We start from the raw sequence: 16,314 nt of genomic DNA on the forward strand, positions 1-16,314 counted from the left end.
TGCCCTTGATGCAACATCTGCTTGACTGATTTAAGGATTTATTTTGGGCTTTTGCTGATGTTCGGTGATATTCTTTTTTTTTTTTTTTTTAAGTGGAAATATTCCCCCTGCATTTTACATGTACTTTGTAGTGTGTCTTGTAATTTATTAGTTTATCTTGATATGCCTTTTATATTTCATAGTAAGACTGTAAGAAATGCTCTTCAGCAACAAAAAACTTCAGCACCATCATGTTATCCATCTTGGGGAGATGAGGGGGAAAGAAGGAACTAACATTTTTCACTTCCCCCCTGCTCCGTGTTGCTTACATTGATTTTGCATTGTATATTAACTTCAGAAGTATGACTTACGTGGCTTCCTGGAAAATGTGATTTAGTTTTGGTTATTTCTCTGATATTCTTCTCCTTTCTGTATTCACTTTAGTGTGCCTAGTAATCTCAAAACTCAGTAGTGAGAATAAAAAAAAGTGTGTCTCCTTAATGTTATGCTAGCTGAAGAATAACTTTAGTTCTGTGTTAATGCTGTGCCCTCCTAATATTTTAAGTGCTGAGCAGGATTAATCCTCTGGGGTTTTTTCTTAATCCTTGTAGGATACAAATGAGACAGTTCTAGGGAGCTGATGGTTTGGTGTTACGTCTACTACCTAGGGAAGTGTTATGATGTTCAAAACAGGTAATCCCCACCACAGATAAATCATACGCAGATGAAGGAAAAGAAGTCCGTAGGTAACCTGCATAAAATCAGAGTTGGGGGTCTGCTTGGCCACAGGGAGCAAGCTAAGAGCCAGTTACAAAAAGTGGATGCGGGGAGATTTGGGTGAGAGGCAGGAGGGCTGCTGGTGAAGAAGCTCCTCACCACTAGTGACTACAGTGGGCACTGGTGCCCAATATTTGGGGCATGTTGGTTGGTTTGTTTTTGAAACAGGTGGCCCATTCCCAAGTACAATGAGCAGTTTGTGACGCAGTCTAAACCGCCTAAATTTTTGGCAGTATGCTGGTGTTGTAATGAGATGCATTAATGCTTAAAGCATAATTAAAGTTAATGAGCTATAGAGAAAGTGGAATGGAGCGAAGTACACCATGCCTCTGACAGCCAGAGCGTGGCAAGCTGACTTTTGATTAAAAGAACTGATTTTCTACATAGACATTTTTGTAGTTTCATCTGACTATGTACATAGTAACTGTTGTGGTGCCATATTGCAAACTGTTGGTTAAATCCTAATTTCTGCTATTTAATAGAGAAATTGTAAATGTGTGCAAGGGCCTAACGTAAAGGACCTAGGTGAGAGGAGGGGAAACCAGCTCGGAGAGAGCTTGTTGTTGAAATCATTATGGATCAATTGTCAGATCAGTCTTGCGTTTCCTGATTCATTTAAGGACAAGGGTACATGTAAAAGGATCTTGCTGCCTGAATTTGTTGATGACATGAAGTTTGAAAAATGCTCAATTGAGGATTGAGAGAGAAGGAAGTGTTACACAGAAATTTCTGGGGGATTTCATAGGCCATGGTCCCAGACACAGGGGAGATCTGAAACATCTTTGTGGTGCAGAATACTTCTTTCTACCTAGCCTCCTTTCCCTGGGAGGGATGGAGTAATAGGAGTGGAATGAAATTTGGAGCTTTGTGCTTTAGGATGTTACAGCCAAAATGTCAGTTATAAGCTTGAAGGCTGAATAATTTAAAGGATCAAAGTAGAGAAGGGTATGAAGTGAGAACACGGCATGGTGCAGTTATGAAGAAGGCATATGTGCGCTTGGGACACAATCACAGGAGATGTTTCCAGTAGAGGAAATTACTAGTGCTATTATACAAGTGTCTGGTGAGACATCATTTAGTTTGCTTCAGAAATAGTCATCTGTTTTGAGGAGAAAAGAGAAGAAATTGAAACGTGCAGAGACAGGTTCTAGGATGAATGAGGAAATGGATACCTCACTAGAGAAAGCTTGAAGAGCTTGTCTTGGGTAGTCCAGCTAAAGAAACCATATATGTAAGTGTTGTCTGTACATACACAGGTGGAGACAGCTTAAGAGTGGGGAAGACTATTTAAACTGAAAAACAATATAAGCAAAACAACAAGTGGACATAATTTTGCCATTGCTAAATTTAGACATAACATTTTGAAGTTGCAATTCATTAGAGCAGTCAGGTGTTCGAGTAGACAGGAATAGTGGAACTTGGTCTGCTTTTTCTGCTAAATCTTGGTGAGATTTGAAAATAATTCCTTAATCATTCTGAAAATATCAAAGAAAATGTAACTTTAATGTTAATAGCCAGGTGTGTTCTGAATTTTCTGGATAATCGTCTTTGATGTAGACAGCATTCCTGCAGCTTCTCTCCTTTAAGTTTTTTTGTGATTTCCTGGTATGCAGTGATACTCTCACAGTGCTTGTGGTGCTTTCTCAGAGACAGCAACCACTTGGCTTCTCTCCTGGGCTAATGGAGGAACTCGTATTTTCTGAAGGGTGTTAGCAGGGCGACAGGGAGGGGAACCTAGCTGTTTTATGCTAACTCTTTTTATCCTAGCTATACTTTGAAATAGAGACTGAATTTCTTTTTGGAGGGGTCATTTTCTTCATTGACTTTGAAGTGTGCAGGATGATAGAGATTGTAATTTAGATACTTCCATTATGTGCTTAAAGATAGGTGGGATGAATCCAAGCCAAAGCATTCAACAGAGAATAGACAATCTGTCTGGAAAGCTTCAGAAATAAGTGGTGAGTAGGTAACTGAGGCAGGGGTGTCGTGTTCAGTGGATATGATGTGCTGGAATTTTTGACCCTGAAGAAGTCTTGAAAACTTGAATGTTGCTGTGAATTTTTCCTTTTGTGTTTGGTCTAGAAAACACCTTACTCGGTGACAAGTGATGATCCAAGGGATGGAACACCTCTCCTGTGAGGACAGGCTGAGAGAGTTGGGGTTGTTCAGCCTGGAGGAGAGAAGGCTCTGGGGAAACCTTATTGCAGCCTTCCAGTACCTAAAGGTGGCTTATAAGAAAGATGGGGACAGACTTTTTAGCAGGGCCTGTAGCAATAGGTCAAGGGACAATGGTTTTAAACTAAAAGAGGGTAGATTCAGACTGGATACAAGGAATAAATTTTTGACAATGAGGGTGGTGAACCACTGGCACGGGTTGCCCAGAGAGGTGGTAGATTCCCCCATCCCTGGCAACATTCAACGTCAGGTTAGATGGGGCTCTGAGCAACCTGCAGTAGTTGAAGATGTCCCTGCTTATTGCAGGGGGGTTGGACTAGATGACCTTTAAAGGTCCCTTCGAACTCAACCCATTCTATGATTCTGTGATTCCAACAAGGACAGTTTCGTGCAACTCAACTTGAAAATGAGAGCCACAGTTAGAGAGCGTGATTTGGAAAAAAGTATCCAAGCAGTTAATATGCTAAAGTCCTGCTAAAAGTTGATGCAATTTAGACTTGCAGGCCAAAACACAAAAGCAGTTAGACTACTACTTGCCATGGGCATTGGTAAGAGCTAGCTACCCAAATGCATTTTGTGACCTTGCTAGCAGTTGCTTGAGGAGCCACAGTTTAATCTCTTCTGCATTGCAAGTAATGTCATAATGAACTTTTTATACAGGTTATTTTAATGCTGTATGGAAAAGGCATTATATTGAATAACTTGCAGCTAGAAGAGAGGAAAATTACAGTTGAAAATGCTGATGGTTAGATAAAGAAGTCGATGATAGAAAAAGTATTACTCTATTGCATGTGGATCTCAGCCACATTGCTTGTAGTGAAAGACAATGGTGGAACAAAGTTTGGGGTTCAGAAGACTGGCAGAGGAATTCCATTTCTGTGGCAGCTGGGACCAAGGAAAGGATGCTGTCTCACTCCCTGGTGTTTTGTAGGAGATGCAGTGGATGAGGTCAGGGCTGACAAATGTCATACTGGAGAGAGCATGCTGGGGCTTTACTGAGGCTTACAGACTATTCAGGGGCAAATTTTTATATTTTTAGTACTCTCTGTTCAGGTTAATTTTTCAAGTTTATATTTTTCCTCTTCATTCAAGAAGGTATGTTGCCAATGTGTCTTAGCTGGAATTTTTCTATACTCTGAAAGCTTTTTTTAATGACACAGTTGATTCAGTCATTACCTATGAGAATCTTCTGGTGTTTATCATAAAAAATGCCAGCTGTTAGAATTTAATCTTCCTAGATTATGTGTAAACAAACAAAATTTTATCGACCTCTTTGACCCTACTTTTAACACCAGCTTAAAATGTTTTCCCAAATCACTTTGGCTCAATCTTCTAAAAAAACGGGCAACTTTTTTAGTAACTTCTTAAAAAAAAAAAAAAAAGTCTTCTCTGGATACTTTCTTAATATTGCATTATTTTTTTACAGATAAATTTGCGCCTCATCTTGGTAAGCGGGAAAACAAAAGAGTTCCTGTTTTCTCCAAATGACTCTGCTGCAGATATCGCAAAACATGTATATGACAACTGGCCGATGGGTGAGTAGCTGTGTGGCTCTGGCTTTTTAACTGGCAAGTCAGAAGCTTCCCTGTATTTTCAGACTGAAAATAAACCGCTAATAACAAACTGAGCTCTGTTCTCAGCATTCAAATTAATTGTGTTTATTGTGTAGCTGGGCATGGATTTATATAGAAATAGAGTTGTTGTCTTGCCTCCCTCCCCCCCCCGTTTCTTCAGTTAGGCAGATTTTTAGATGTCTGGACTATTTCCCACTTTATTTCTAAAATTTGCTTCCTCAGACTGAAGTACTTCTTTCCCCTATCTTTAGACACTTTTCTTGATCAATCTTGTTAGAGGATCTAGTTAAATGTGAGGAAACGTTGGAGAGACAAAATGTCTTATGTGAGGACAGCTAGTGTAAAACATGGCATGTCACAGAACGTGTTAGTGAAATTGAGTCTGAGGTACTTCCTACTTGCTGCCTTATCTTGGAAAGGATCTGTAATAATGATATTTTGCAGGAAAAAAATCAAATATAAAAGAACATTTTTAAGAGGCATTAAAAGACTGAGGGGAAACTGAGGTTGGTTGCATGAATGTGTTTGGTGTTATGCAGGAGTACTAGCTTCGGAAAACAGAATTGAAAATTTAAGATGTGTATTCACATATGTGAATGGTTCCACAAAAACAAAGTGCTTCTGTTCTCCCGGACTATGATTTCATGGGAAAATAGCCAAAACACAGATATAGCATTACATATGATGAAAGAAAATGCTTCTTTTGGTACAGAACTGTTTTGATGTTAAAAAAAACCTACTATTTACACATACTAAAACATTGCAGTATCTGTTTCTGTGGTGCCTTTGTCAAAGAGGTAGGGTGGATAATAATTCATGCCAAAAAGTTAGCGTAGATAATTTTAGGCCTTAAACTGGTCTTTGAGGTCAGGGGACATGTTTGCTGTTTGTTCTGCTGGGATGCAACATTGTGTATTTAGTAAAATATGTAATGAAGGAAGAGGTGTTTAGTCCTCTGAAGTGTTAGATGTACAATACTTCTACACTAAGAAATCTGGTTGATGAAGCATCTGTGTAGCTACTATACATATTTTAATGTGTGCCTACAACATAGTTGTCGTGACCAAATGTTCTTTTTGTACATTTATCTGAATTAGTAAAGGCTGGGGGTTTTTTTCCTACTCAAGTTTATTCCTGAACATGTGGTCTGAAGTTCACAGTCTGTGAAGAGCTTGAAGGTTACAGATTCTGAGTTTAGGCTGGGAAGAAACCCAGACTTCAAAGTCTCTCTTTTGTTTTTTTTTTTTTTCTTTTTTTAAGAAAAAGAAAAGTAAAACCAGTCATGGAAGCCTCAGTTCAAATACCTGCTATCCTTGAGGGAGTGCTCTAAATCTTGATGAATATTTAATGGCCTATGCAAAGAAGAATAGTGTCAATTTAAAAGACCAAGGAAAAACCTACTTCAGAATAGTGTATATGTTTTCACAAACGTGAGCCCACTAGCTGTTTTCAGACTGAAAGTGCTGCTCTTTGCACAGGACTGAGAAGTCTTGACGAGGACTAAAGTTTCCTTGAAATAGAGATGATATGAAATGATTGTTTTTACCACCATTGTGACTTGTCATGATCCCGTGGGGAAGAAAAGTCATGAAATACCCTCAGTCACATGCTGTTAGGATTAAGGCAAACGTTTCCTCCCTTCTTCTGGCAATACAGCTGTTAATTAATGGTCTCAACTTGTAGTGGAAAATGCCAAATTTATATGAATGTATACCATCTACTTAGGTTACCTGTTTTCTTCCTACCACCACCCTATTTTCTTCTAAATAATACTAGCTTTTCTCTTGTACAGCAATTATCTGCTGAACTTTACCTATGGCTTTTTTTTTTTTTAAGTATTTTTTTCCTTGGCTCATTTAGTCATCAGTAGAAATTAAAATTTGAAATCATGTCAGAAAGAAATGTTTCAGACTGTCAGCCAAGAAGAAAAATTAAAAGGATGGGTAAATTGGCAGCTTAACAATGACCAAATACCTGTGCCAAAATATTGTCTGTCTCCTTTTGATTGCTGTTTTACGTCATTATGGTACTTTAAACTGGCTGACCTTCTCCTCTTTACAGCCACAGTATAGCGAGTTTGGACTGTATGGAGGAAAAAAAAAAAGAAAAATTTGGTATCTTCCAAAAAATCGTTTATCCTAGTAGTGTGATAATTCCTTAACTTAGTCCACTTCACAGGAAAAAGGGCATGTGCTTGAATTGCAAGACAGTTGAATCAGGCCCTGAGTGGAAATACTTGAAATTCAAATAGCTTTGGTTGCCTAATTTGATCTAGTCTTATAAATTAGGCACATGGCAGCACCTGGGGGTATTGCAGCTTCTGCTGTCGATACCAGCCCTACTGCCACCGTGTTCTGCACAGCGCCTGGCCTGCGATGGCTCCTGCTGCCTGCGTCTCTGCCTGCTTGCTTTTTCACACCAGATGCCTCCCCGTACACTCTGCAGCCGTGGCTTTTCTTTTAAATGCTTCCCCTTCTCCCCTTTTCAGTTCTTCTCCTTTTGTGGTGCCAGTTGCCACTGCCTGTCTGTTAATTGTATGTTCCCAGTGAACAGGTTGGTTTCTGTTGCCTGTCATGATCCCTTGCTGAATATTCATTTTGGTGTATAAACACTACAAAAGCAGAAAGAGAGAACATTTGTGAACAGCTGTTACCAGATATCTGGTCAGCTAAGAAACAGAAGACGCTGTATTCCCAGAGAGCCCGTTTAAATTCAGCATTTCAAGGTTTTATTATATTTGTTCTGAACGCAAAGTGCAGATTTATTTGTTGTTTACATTGTGGCAGGGAACAGTAAAAGAGTGGGAAAAGATCATTTAAGCTTATAAATGATTTATGACAGCTGAAGCATTATAGGAAAATGCATGCTTGCTTTCCCTGAATCACTGTTTGCCACATAAAAACATCCACAGATTGTCCTTTGAGAAGTTCCTTAAAGTGTATCAGTCGGTGTCTGCTCTGTGAGAGCCTCTGTTCAGGCTCTCTGCAGTGGCTGCTCAGGGCTGCTCAGGTCATTGCCCCCTCTGGACACTTAGCTGGTTGGATCTGGCCATCATTGAACACCGCTGAGCAGTCTGCGGAGCCTTCTCAGTGCTGTGATCTGAGAATCCAATTTCAAATGACCTGTCACATGGCGCTTTTGCTCTGTGTGTGGCCACTTTGCATTGCTGGAGAACGGCTCTAGTCAGACAATTACCTGGTGAGGAGGAATATGGCTTGGGAATCTTCAGAATGGGAAGAAATTAAGACAGTTTTAGCCAAGTGGATATTAAGCCTCAGGAAGCAACTTGCATTTATGAAATATTTTGTGTATGACTCTGGATATGTGCTAAATATCTCATGCAGGCATAAAATTATGTGTTTCAATGCCTAATGTCAAATAATGAATTTAAGAATAGATTTCAGGAGCACTAGCCTTGAATTGTCTTTCTGTACCTTCAGCTATGCTGTCTCTTAAGTGTTTCATGCAAGAGAGTCCTGTTCATAGTTTTCTTCCTGGGTAAAAGGTGAGACAAATAATGAAAGACATTTTAATTGCAATGTGACTCTGAAAATTCTCTTGCTTCTTTTCAGATTGGGAAGAAGAACAAGTCAGCAGTCCAAATATCTTGCGACTTATTTATCAAGGGAGGTTTCTTCATGGCAATGTTACATTAGGAGGTATGAAAAGAATTTTCATTATGCATGTTACAGCCAGGCAAAGGGAGTATTTATTGACAGTGCAATAAATACTACTCAGTAGTTCGAGATCAGTATGGCTTGCTATATACTGGTTTTCCTCTGCATAGTGTGACATGTATCTTATTGTGTATTTTCCCATCTTGTTACCACTAGTTGCTAAACTTCAGGAGGTACTACCTGTTAAGTCAAATCTCTTCTTGCATAAAGAAACAATAATGCTGCTTTTATTTGTTATCTTTCTAAATGGAGTATTTTGTTCTGCCTCCCTTACACTGCACTTGGAGGGTAAGCTACTTCATAAATGTCTGAAGTATTTTCAAGTGTTTGATAAACTTTATGATAATTAGTTAAACAATACTTTAAATCTTAGTGCAATGAAGGAAGACATCCTATGAATGAGAATGAGGGGAAGCATTCTTGCTGTCCAGTGCTCTCCCAGGGATACAATTGCATAGTTATGGGAAAACAAAAGTAAATGGCTTCACTTCATATGCTAAGGAACTGCAATTCAACTGTGCCCCCTTGTGGCAAGTTTTTCCCTACGATTATATATTTTGATGGGTCTCTTCGATAGAGATATGACACAAATTTGTAACAATAATCTTTCCTTTTGTAGATAAAAGTTGCCAGTGTGAATATCGACTATATTAATGACTAAATAAAATGAGACTCTCTTCTCTGTGACAGTTTAAAAATAAATTAATACTTCTACTTTCTCTGCATGTTCAGATTGTTCATGCATTTACCTTGAGTGCAATACAGGGAGGAGAATATAATACAAAATCACCAATGAAATGTTTTTGAAGATATGATGAACCTGAAAAGAATATTTCTGGGCTGCTTATGGTGATGCTTCCTTGAAGAAGTGACTGGGCTGATATAGCCATTGATTCGCTCTCTGCCATTACCGATGTTGGCTAGTGATGTACTTTTTAATAGATTTACTCTCCTTATAAATAAATTTTTAATGCTTCTACATATACAAACATCATTGTTAATTCAGCTGGGAGAACTCTGAAATTTTTATTCACTCTTTAATTTGTATATTTACCAGGTGCCAATGAGTGCACCTAGTAGCAGTTGGAGTAGAGTTGAAAGGCAAATGTGAAGCCTTGGGTCATCTCTGCAATTATAGAGATGCTAATCTTACCCTACATTTTCCAGTCAAGGCTAGCTAAATGGGATTTTCTTTGCCATTCATCTCTATGTGTTGCTGTTGACCACCCGTGTTGCTTGTTCCCTTTAGTGACATTTTTCTAAATCTGAAACAACTTTGAATATTTGTTTAATATATTTAATATATTGTTTTAACAAGTTAAGCTGAAAAATAATATCTGCATGCTGTTGACTCTTGCATTAACTCAGGTCTATGGATTTTGAACACTTACTTGGGTTCAGGGCATATTAGTTCATTCTTAATCATTCATGCATGATACAATTTAATCATCATGATTTTACCCTGAGGATCTCACATGTATATTAGTGTTTTTCAATGATCTTTTTGTTATTGTATTGTTTTAAGAAAAAGAATCCCTAAAACATAGGCTTGCTTCAGTACTAATGAAGTTATCTGGAATAAGATTATACAGCTGAAAGGGGAACAGCAATTCGTGAAGCAGCCTGAAAAGACTGTTACTTCAGTTTGTGGTGTTCGTTAGATGTAACCCTAAGTGAACTATTTATCTTTAAAAGGGTGGGGAAGGGGGCAGAGGAGGTGGAGGGGGGAGGGAATTTCATGCTAAATACAGTGTTTAGTTTCTTACGCTGTTATAATACAGTTCCATTAAGCTTTTTTTATCTGCAGCTTGCTCTTTATAACTGAGTTATAGCACTTAGTGTTTTATTTGCTTTAGGTGATTAGGAAATATTGACTGGAATTTGGACCTACTGTGTACTAAAAGTCACTTCAACTAGTGAAACAAAAGTTTCCAAGGAAACAGTTTGGTGTTTTCTTTTTTAACAGGAGTCCATTTTTGTTTACCTTTTAGAATGTACATTGTAATGTTCTTGTTGTAACCTCACATGTCTCAAATTCATAAAACACTATATAGACTCCTAGAAACTAAGAAGCCTCAAAAAATGACAAATTTATAGGAAGAGCTGGCTTTTGAGTGGAAAAATTTATTTTAAAGAAACCATCTCTTGCCAGCTTCTCTGAACAGACTATCACCGCAAGAACAGTAGAGCTTATGGCATTGGAAGTGGTAAAGAAAGACAGACCCCTCTGTAGAGCTTGCCCTGCCACTCTTGCCTGCCGTGCTTCAGCCACACGATTTTGTTGTGTCCTGCCTGTGTGAAGGGTTGGGGACTTAGTTATCGAAGCAGAGTCTGTTGTTAAGCTTCTAAGAGGAAATGTCATCCTTTAGCTAAATAATCGATCTGCAGTTTGCACTTGAAATAACATTAATTGGGGAGATAATACAGAACGGACAGCTCGCTCTTTCTCCTTAGATAAATGGTAATAGGCAACGTTTTACTTCCTTATTTACTGGGGGGGCCACCCTGTGCCATATATATACCAAAAGAGGGGGTGGAAAGGAAATTCTGACAATAGAAAATCTGGAATAAAAGCAGAGTTAAACAGATGGGACAGGAGTTAAATAAGGATTTAGTTTAAGTGAGAGAAAGGGGCGAAAGAACAAAGACAAGAGCAAGGCAGGATTGCTGAGGATAGGTTGGGTGCTCAGATTCTGTCATGGTGCTCCAAGCTGGAAACTGCTAATAAGAGCTTGTGCCAACTATGCAAACTACTAGCTGAAATTAGTTAATTAAAATATTACCATACTTTTACTTGATTACTGTAAATAATTAATCTCCACAGCTCACTAATCAAGTCTCCTCAAGTGTCTTAATATTATGAAAGATCACAGAATCACAGAATCACTAGGTTGGAAAGGACCTTTAAGATCATCAAGTCCAACCATTAATCCAGCACCACCATGTCCCCTAAACCATGTCCTGAAGCGCCACATCCACACGTTTTTTGAACACTTCCAGAGATGGTGACTCCACCACCTCCCTGGGCAGCCTGTTCCAATGCCTGACCACCCTCTCAGTGAAGAAATTTTTCCTAATATCCAATCTAAACCTCCCCTGGCGCAGCTTGAGGCCATTTCCTCTTGTCCTATCACTAGTTACTTGGGAGAAGAGACCAACACCCACCTCACCACAACCCCCTTTCAGGTAGTTGTAGAGAGCGATAAGGTCTCCTCTCAGCCTCCTCTTCTCCAGACTAAACAACCCCAGTTCCCTCAGCCGCTCCTCATAAGACTTGTGCTCCAGACCCCTCACCAGCTTCGTTGCCCTTCTCTGGACACGCTCCAGCACCTCAGCATCCTTCTTGTAGTGAGGGGCCCAAAACTGAACACAGGATTCAAGGTGCGGCCTCACCAGTGCCGAGTACAGGGGCACAATCACTTCCCTACTCCTGCTGGCCTCACTATTCCTGATACAGGCCAGGACGCTGTTGGCCTTCTTGGCCACCTGGGCACACTGCCGGCTCATATTCAGCCGGCTGTCAACCAGATGTCTATAATATGATTACTTTGTAATATTTTGCTCTTTCTGCAGTGGCTCCCTAAGTTTGTTATGAAGACAGTCCTTTTCCATTGAGTTTAACAGACTGTTAATAAGCTCTCTGCAGAGTTTTCAATTGTATGACAGAATCAAGTACCCAAAATACTTCATCCGTGTCAGACTTTAAGCTATCAGTAGCTTCTGGTTGCAGGCACAGGCAATAAGTACTTCAGTAAACTAAGCAACTTTCAGATCTGACTTTCTGTAGAAATGGCTTTTCCCAAAGTACAGCTACTTCAAAGAAGCTTGTGGATCTGTATATCCCTCCATATGCTTGCATCCGTGTTATAACCATAACTTGCATTTTTTCAAACAAATCCATAGACAATTAATAGGATTTAATAGCAGTGTTGTAGCTAGGCTTGTATTGAATACATGTAGTAACCAAATACTAGGCTTATTTATATTTTATTACTGCACTTTGGATCCATACTGTAGTGTTTAAAATAAAGGAAGGAATTTTTCTCTTCATTTACCTTCATGTTTATTGGACATTCATTATTCGTTTATTCACTTAAAATGCCTCAGTGCGCTGTATGTGGAAACAGAAGATGTAAATTGTATTTCAGAGAACAAATTCTACTCAAGTCAGGATGAATTGTGTATTTAGGGTAAATTCTTGTTACTTTTATCACTAACTTTTTTCTCTCTATGGGGTGGGAGGACAAAACTTAGAGAGAGCACCTTTACCTTACATTTATCAGGAAAAATAATCAAGAAAGATGCTTAATCTTAGGAGTTGGGGGAGGAATCCTAAAGTTATGTAAAGAACTTGTAAAAATAACTCCCCTCCCTACCCCCTCACAAATAACTGGAAGAAGTCAAAGTTCAGAATACTGAGTCTGGCAATGAGAATCTGCTAAATATAATGAGCAACAGAGAATCCTTTCATTTCAAGGAGACTAGAAGTTTTGATAAATATTATACTACAGTGCTAAAACCATAAATACAGCATTGTGTGGGTATACTTAAATCAGAATGTGAAAATTATTATTTTAGTTTCAGAAACAAGCAGAACGAATTGTGAAAAGCTCCAATTTTGTTACTTTGTGTTACTAAAGCTCAAAAAGGCAGCATTGTGAGAACTTCCTTATCTGATTTAAAATGTTTTAAACTTGGTATTTTTCACATACAGCTAATGTTACGGATTAATATTAAAAGGCAAGATGCAGACATTTTGTATTTTGGAAAATCTGTATCATGGATCAAAGTATGTTACAGGAAAATCTGTTCTGTAATAGTGGCTCAGTGTTTTGATGTCTCGGGAGTAAGAATTTAGTGGCTGAGTTAGCCACTTTTTTTGCATCCTTGTCAATAAAAAGTGCTTAGCATCTGAGTCTTGGCCTGAATGCCCACTTCTACTTGTACCCAAAAGAGAAAGGCTAAGTTTCCTAACAGGGATATCATGTCTCTAAGAATACAATGTTTTAAGTGATTATTATTATTAGGTCCCAAGACTCTGAGCTACAAAACTTCAGCCAGAAGTGCCTTTATAGATCTATTTAGCAAGCAGTTAAAACCTAACAGTGAGAACTTTTGAACAGATGCTAATCCAATTAAAGTGAGTTTCAGTTGGGTGTTTTGAAGAAAGACGACTGCTGTACTGTATTAATACATCTCCCTTTCTCCTTTCGCAGCATTAAAACTTCCTTTTGGCAAAACAACAGTGATGCATTTGGTGGCTAGAGAGACATTGCCAGAGCCAAACTCTCAAGGTACGCAGTGCACTAGAGGTGTTTCTCACTCAAGTACATGGCAAAGCAGTCAGATCTCTTACAGTATTTCATAGTAGAGAAAAATCAAGTCCTTCTGGTCTTTTGTGAAGCAAGTAATGGAATACTTCTGTTCATGTTGTTTATATAAAACTAAGAAAACTTAGTTTTAAAACTTTTTAAAGTTTTAAAACTTTCTGGTTTAGCATTTTTGTAGAATGCAGAAATTTACTCAGACCTTAAAAGCTTTCTTTTTTATTCTTAAAAACTATTCCTGATTTATTTTTCAGTTATGTATGTATGTGAATAATAATAATAATTTTAACTAAAAATAATAAAAAAACATGCTTGCATCAAACATACTCACACACACAAAAAAACCAAACTAATTGCTTTAGAAATAGTGTGTAAGCAAAACTTTCTTCTTGCTCCACAGGTCAAAGGAACCGTGAAAAAACTGGAGAAAGCAATTGCTGTGTAATCCTGTAAACCCTGTTAGCTTTACCTGCTAAGTGTGATGTAATATAGTCTTTGTCTTTCATGCTGCTGGAATAGAAGAGGCCCTACCTTGCTTCAAACACCTGTAGGAAGAGCCTGTCTGTAAATGCAAGGAACTGAAATATTACATGAACACTGTCTCATTAGGTTTTTTTTTTTTAAGAGAAAATCTATGAACTCTTTCATTGTTTGTTTGTTTGGGTGTTTTTTAATTCTTGCTTTTTGTTTGTTGAATAATCTTGCAGTACATCAGTTCTTGAAAGAATTCAATCTCCAGAAAAGCTAATGTGTTCTTTTCCATAGCAGGAATCATTTTGCTACCACAAAAATCTCCATTAACCGGATCTAACCAGTCAAGCTTTCTAGATGCAATTTGCACTAAATATCGTTGACAGTATATTTATCATCAACAATCTCTAACAATATTTGAGATGCCTAGTAATAACCTACAATGTATAATGCAACACTGGAAAATAGTATACCTATAATTAAAATGAATCTCACAAGGCCAAATCAAAGGAAAAACTGCAAAGTCAATTCTACCTAAGTCAACCTTGGTGGCCGAACTGGCACAGAATACTAACTAAACCAAGTCTAACTATATATATATTTTCACTGCAACAAACAAACAAAAAAAAACTATGTGCCTGTAATTTAAAAGCACTCTGTAGAGGGCTGATGAAACTGACTTTTTTTTTTTTGTTACTGCGTGCACTCTGATCTCGTATGTTAGTTGAGTGCTTATTCAGACAGCACAAACAAGTGCAGAGAGTGCATTTCCTAGCCTTAATATGGGAGGGGTAATTTCCTGTAGCTCATAGGCTTTTATTATTGTGCATAAATGTTAGAAAATATAATTTACTAATCAGTTTTATGCATTTGAGTATTGGCAATTGGTGTTTTCAGCCATTTTCTCATCTGTACCTTAGTGTCCAGTGTCATGCTTACTCACTAGAGACTTCAAAAGAACTATTAAAGTTTAAAAAGCAAAAAGAAAAACCTCTGCCATAGTACTAGTTTTGTTTCTTTATGTAATCTGCATTTGGTATTAGTGCTTGCAATTGTATTAAAATCAGAAGCTGATTTTTGAAGGCATACATAATTAAAAAGGATGCCATTCTTTTATTTCATATCAATAATTTAAATGTTGATATGCTAAAGAAATTTGCACAGCACTAAAGCATGAGCTAGTTTCATCTAAACCTGTAAAAAATAAAAATAAATAAAAATAAAAAAATATAAAAGATTTTATATTTTTTCACTGGGGAGGAATTCTTCCTGGGTGAAATTACAAATATGTGTAGAATATATTTAATAAAAATCTTATAAAATACATAACTATAGAAGTTAAATATAGATTGGCGTGTAGTATAATAGAACAATATTCCATATAAATAGCTTTAGCCTTTAAAAAAATGAGTCACAGGTTGACATTGTGTTCTGTACTTAAGTGTCCACAACTCTTACAGATGTTCTGTGTAATCGTTTTTTCGAATGATTGGCATCATTCAAATGTAATCAGGTTATTTTATTCATTGTTACTGCTTTGATGAAATGCTTTATATGCAGTAGATTTACAAAAATATTGTTCATACTGATCAGAATTAAATTTGTATAGAGCAGAGTTTTAAAACAAATTGTAAATAGCACTAAACATTTTCTTTCTGCAACCTGTACTGATAGACTCTTCTGTAAACTAAATAAAAGAATATTGTAGTGCATTTTGGTGGTGTTTTAAGGGTTGTAATTGGGTCTGTAACTACTTTTAATAATACTTCTTAATCTGGAAACTAAATAAGGACTCCATCTGATTTCTTTAAAAAAAAAAGGGGGGGGGGACACAAATCCTGCTGAAAACTGCTAATGGGATTTATCACTTCAGTTTTGTTTTCCTTTCTCGTAAAAAGAAGTGGTCTAGAGTTTGTTTTCTGTTGGAGAAGAATAGGAGCATGGACAGTTGCAGCTGCAAATGTACAGCCATGTTACACCCTGGTGTACCTCACAGGAGCTATATGCTCATACTGTAAGTTCCTGTAGCCTTCCTTAACTTATAGTGAAGAGCATACATATACCTCTTGCTGTTAGGAACTCGGATGACAGCATTATTATGTGCTCATTGCCTAAATGAATCCTGGGGGGGTGGATTTCCTTGTACTCTGCAGTGTAGTTGCTAAATAAGTAACTATAAGGACACAAATCTTACTTAAAAAAAAAAATGGATAAACATCAGGTTGAGAAAGCTTTATCATCTTTAACTTTAAAATTAAACTTCCCATTTCCAAAATGCTCACCACCTAAGTAACACAGGCTGATAGGGGAAATGGCTATGACAGTACAAGAAAA

General features: G+C 37.7%; 1 protein-coding gene across 1 annotated transcript; it reads left to right on the forward strand.

The window, feature by feature from the left end:
• Positions 1–703: 703 nt before the first annotated feature.
• On the forward strand, positions 704–14,674 carry UBL3 (ubiquitin like 3; the record flags this gene model as incomplete). The annotated part of the gene is made up of 5 exons (XM_082014746.1): positions 704–721; positions 4,358–4,466; positions 8,078–8,164; positions 13,399–13,476; positions 13,910–14,674. 5 exons carry the CDS (start codon positions 704–706, stop codon positions 13,960–13,962), a joined length of 345 nt encoding a protein of 114 aa, XP_081870872.1. The 3' UTR covers positions 13,963–14,674.
• Between the last annotated feature and the right edge of the window lie 1,640 nt (positions 14,675–16,314).

Source organism: Phaethon aethereus, assembly GCF_964289735.1.
Source record: "Phaethon aethereus genome assembly, chromosome: 1".
Classification (NCBI taxonomy): domain Eukaryota; kingdom Metazoa; phylum Chordata; class Aves; order Phaethontiformes; family Phaethontidae; genus Phaethon; species Phaethon aethereus.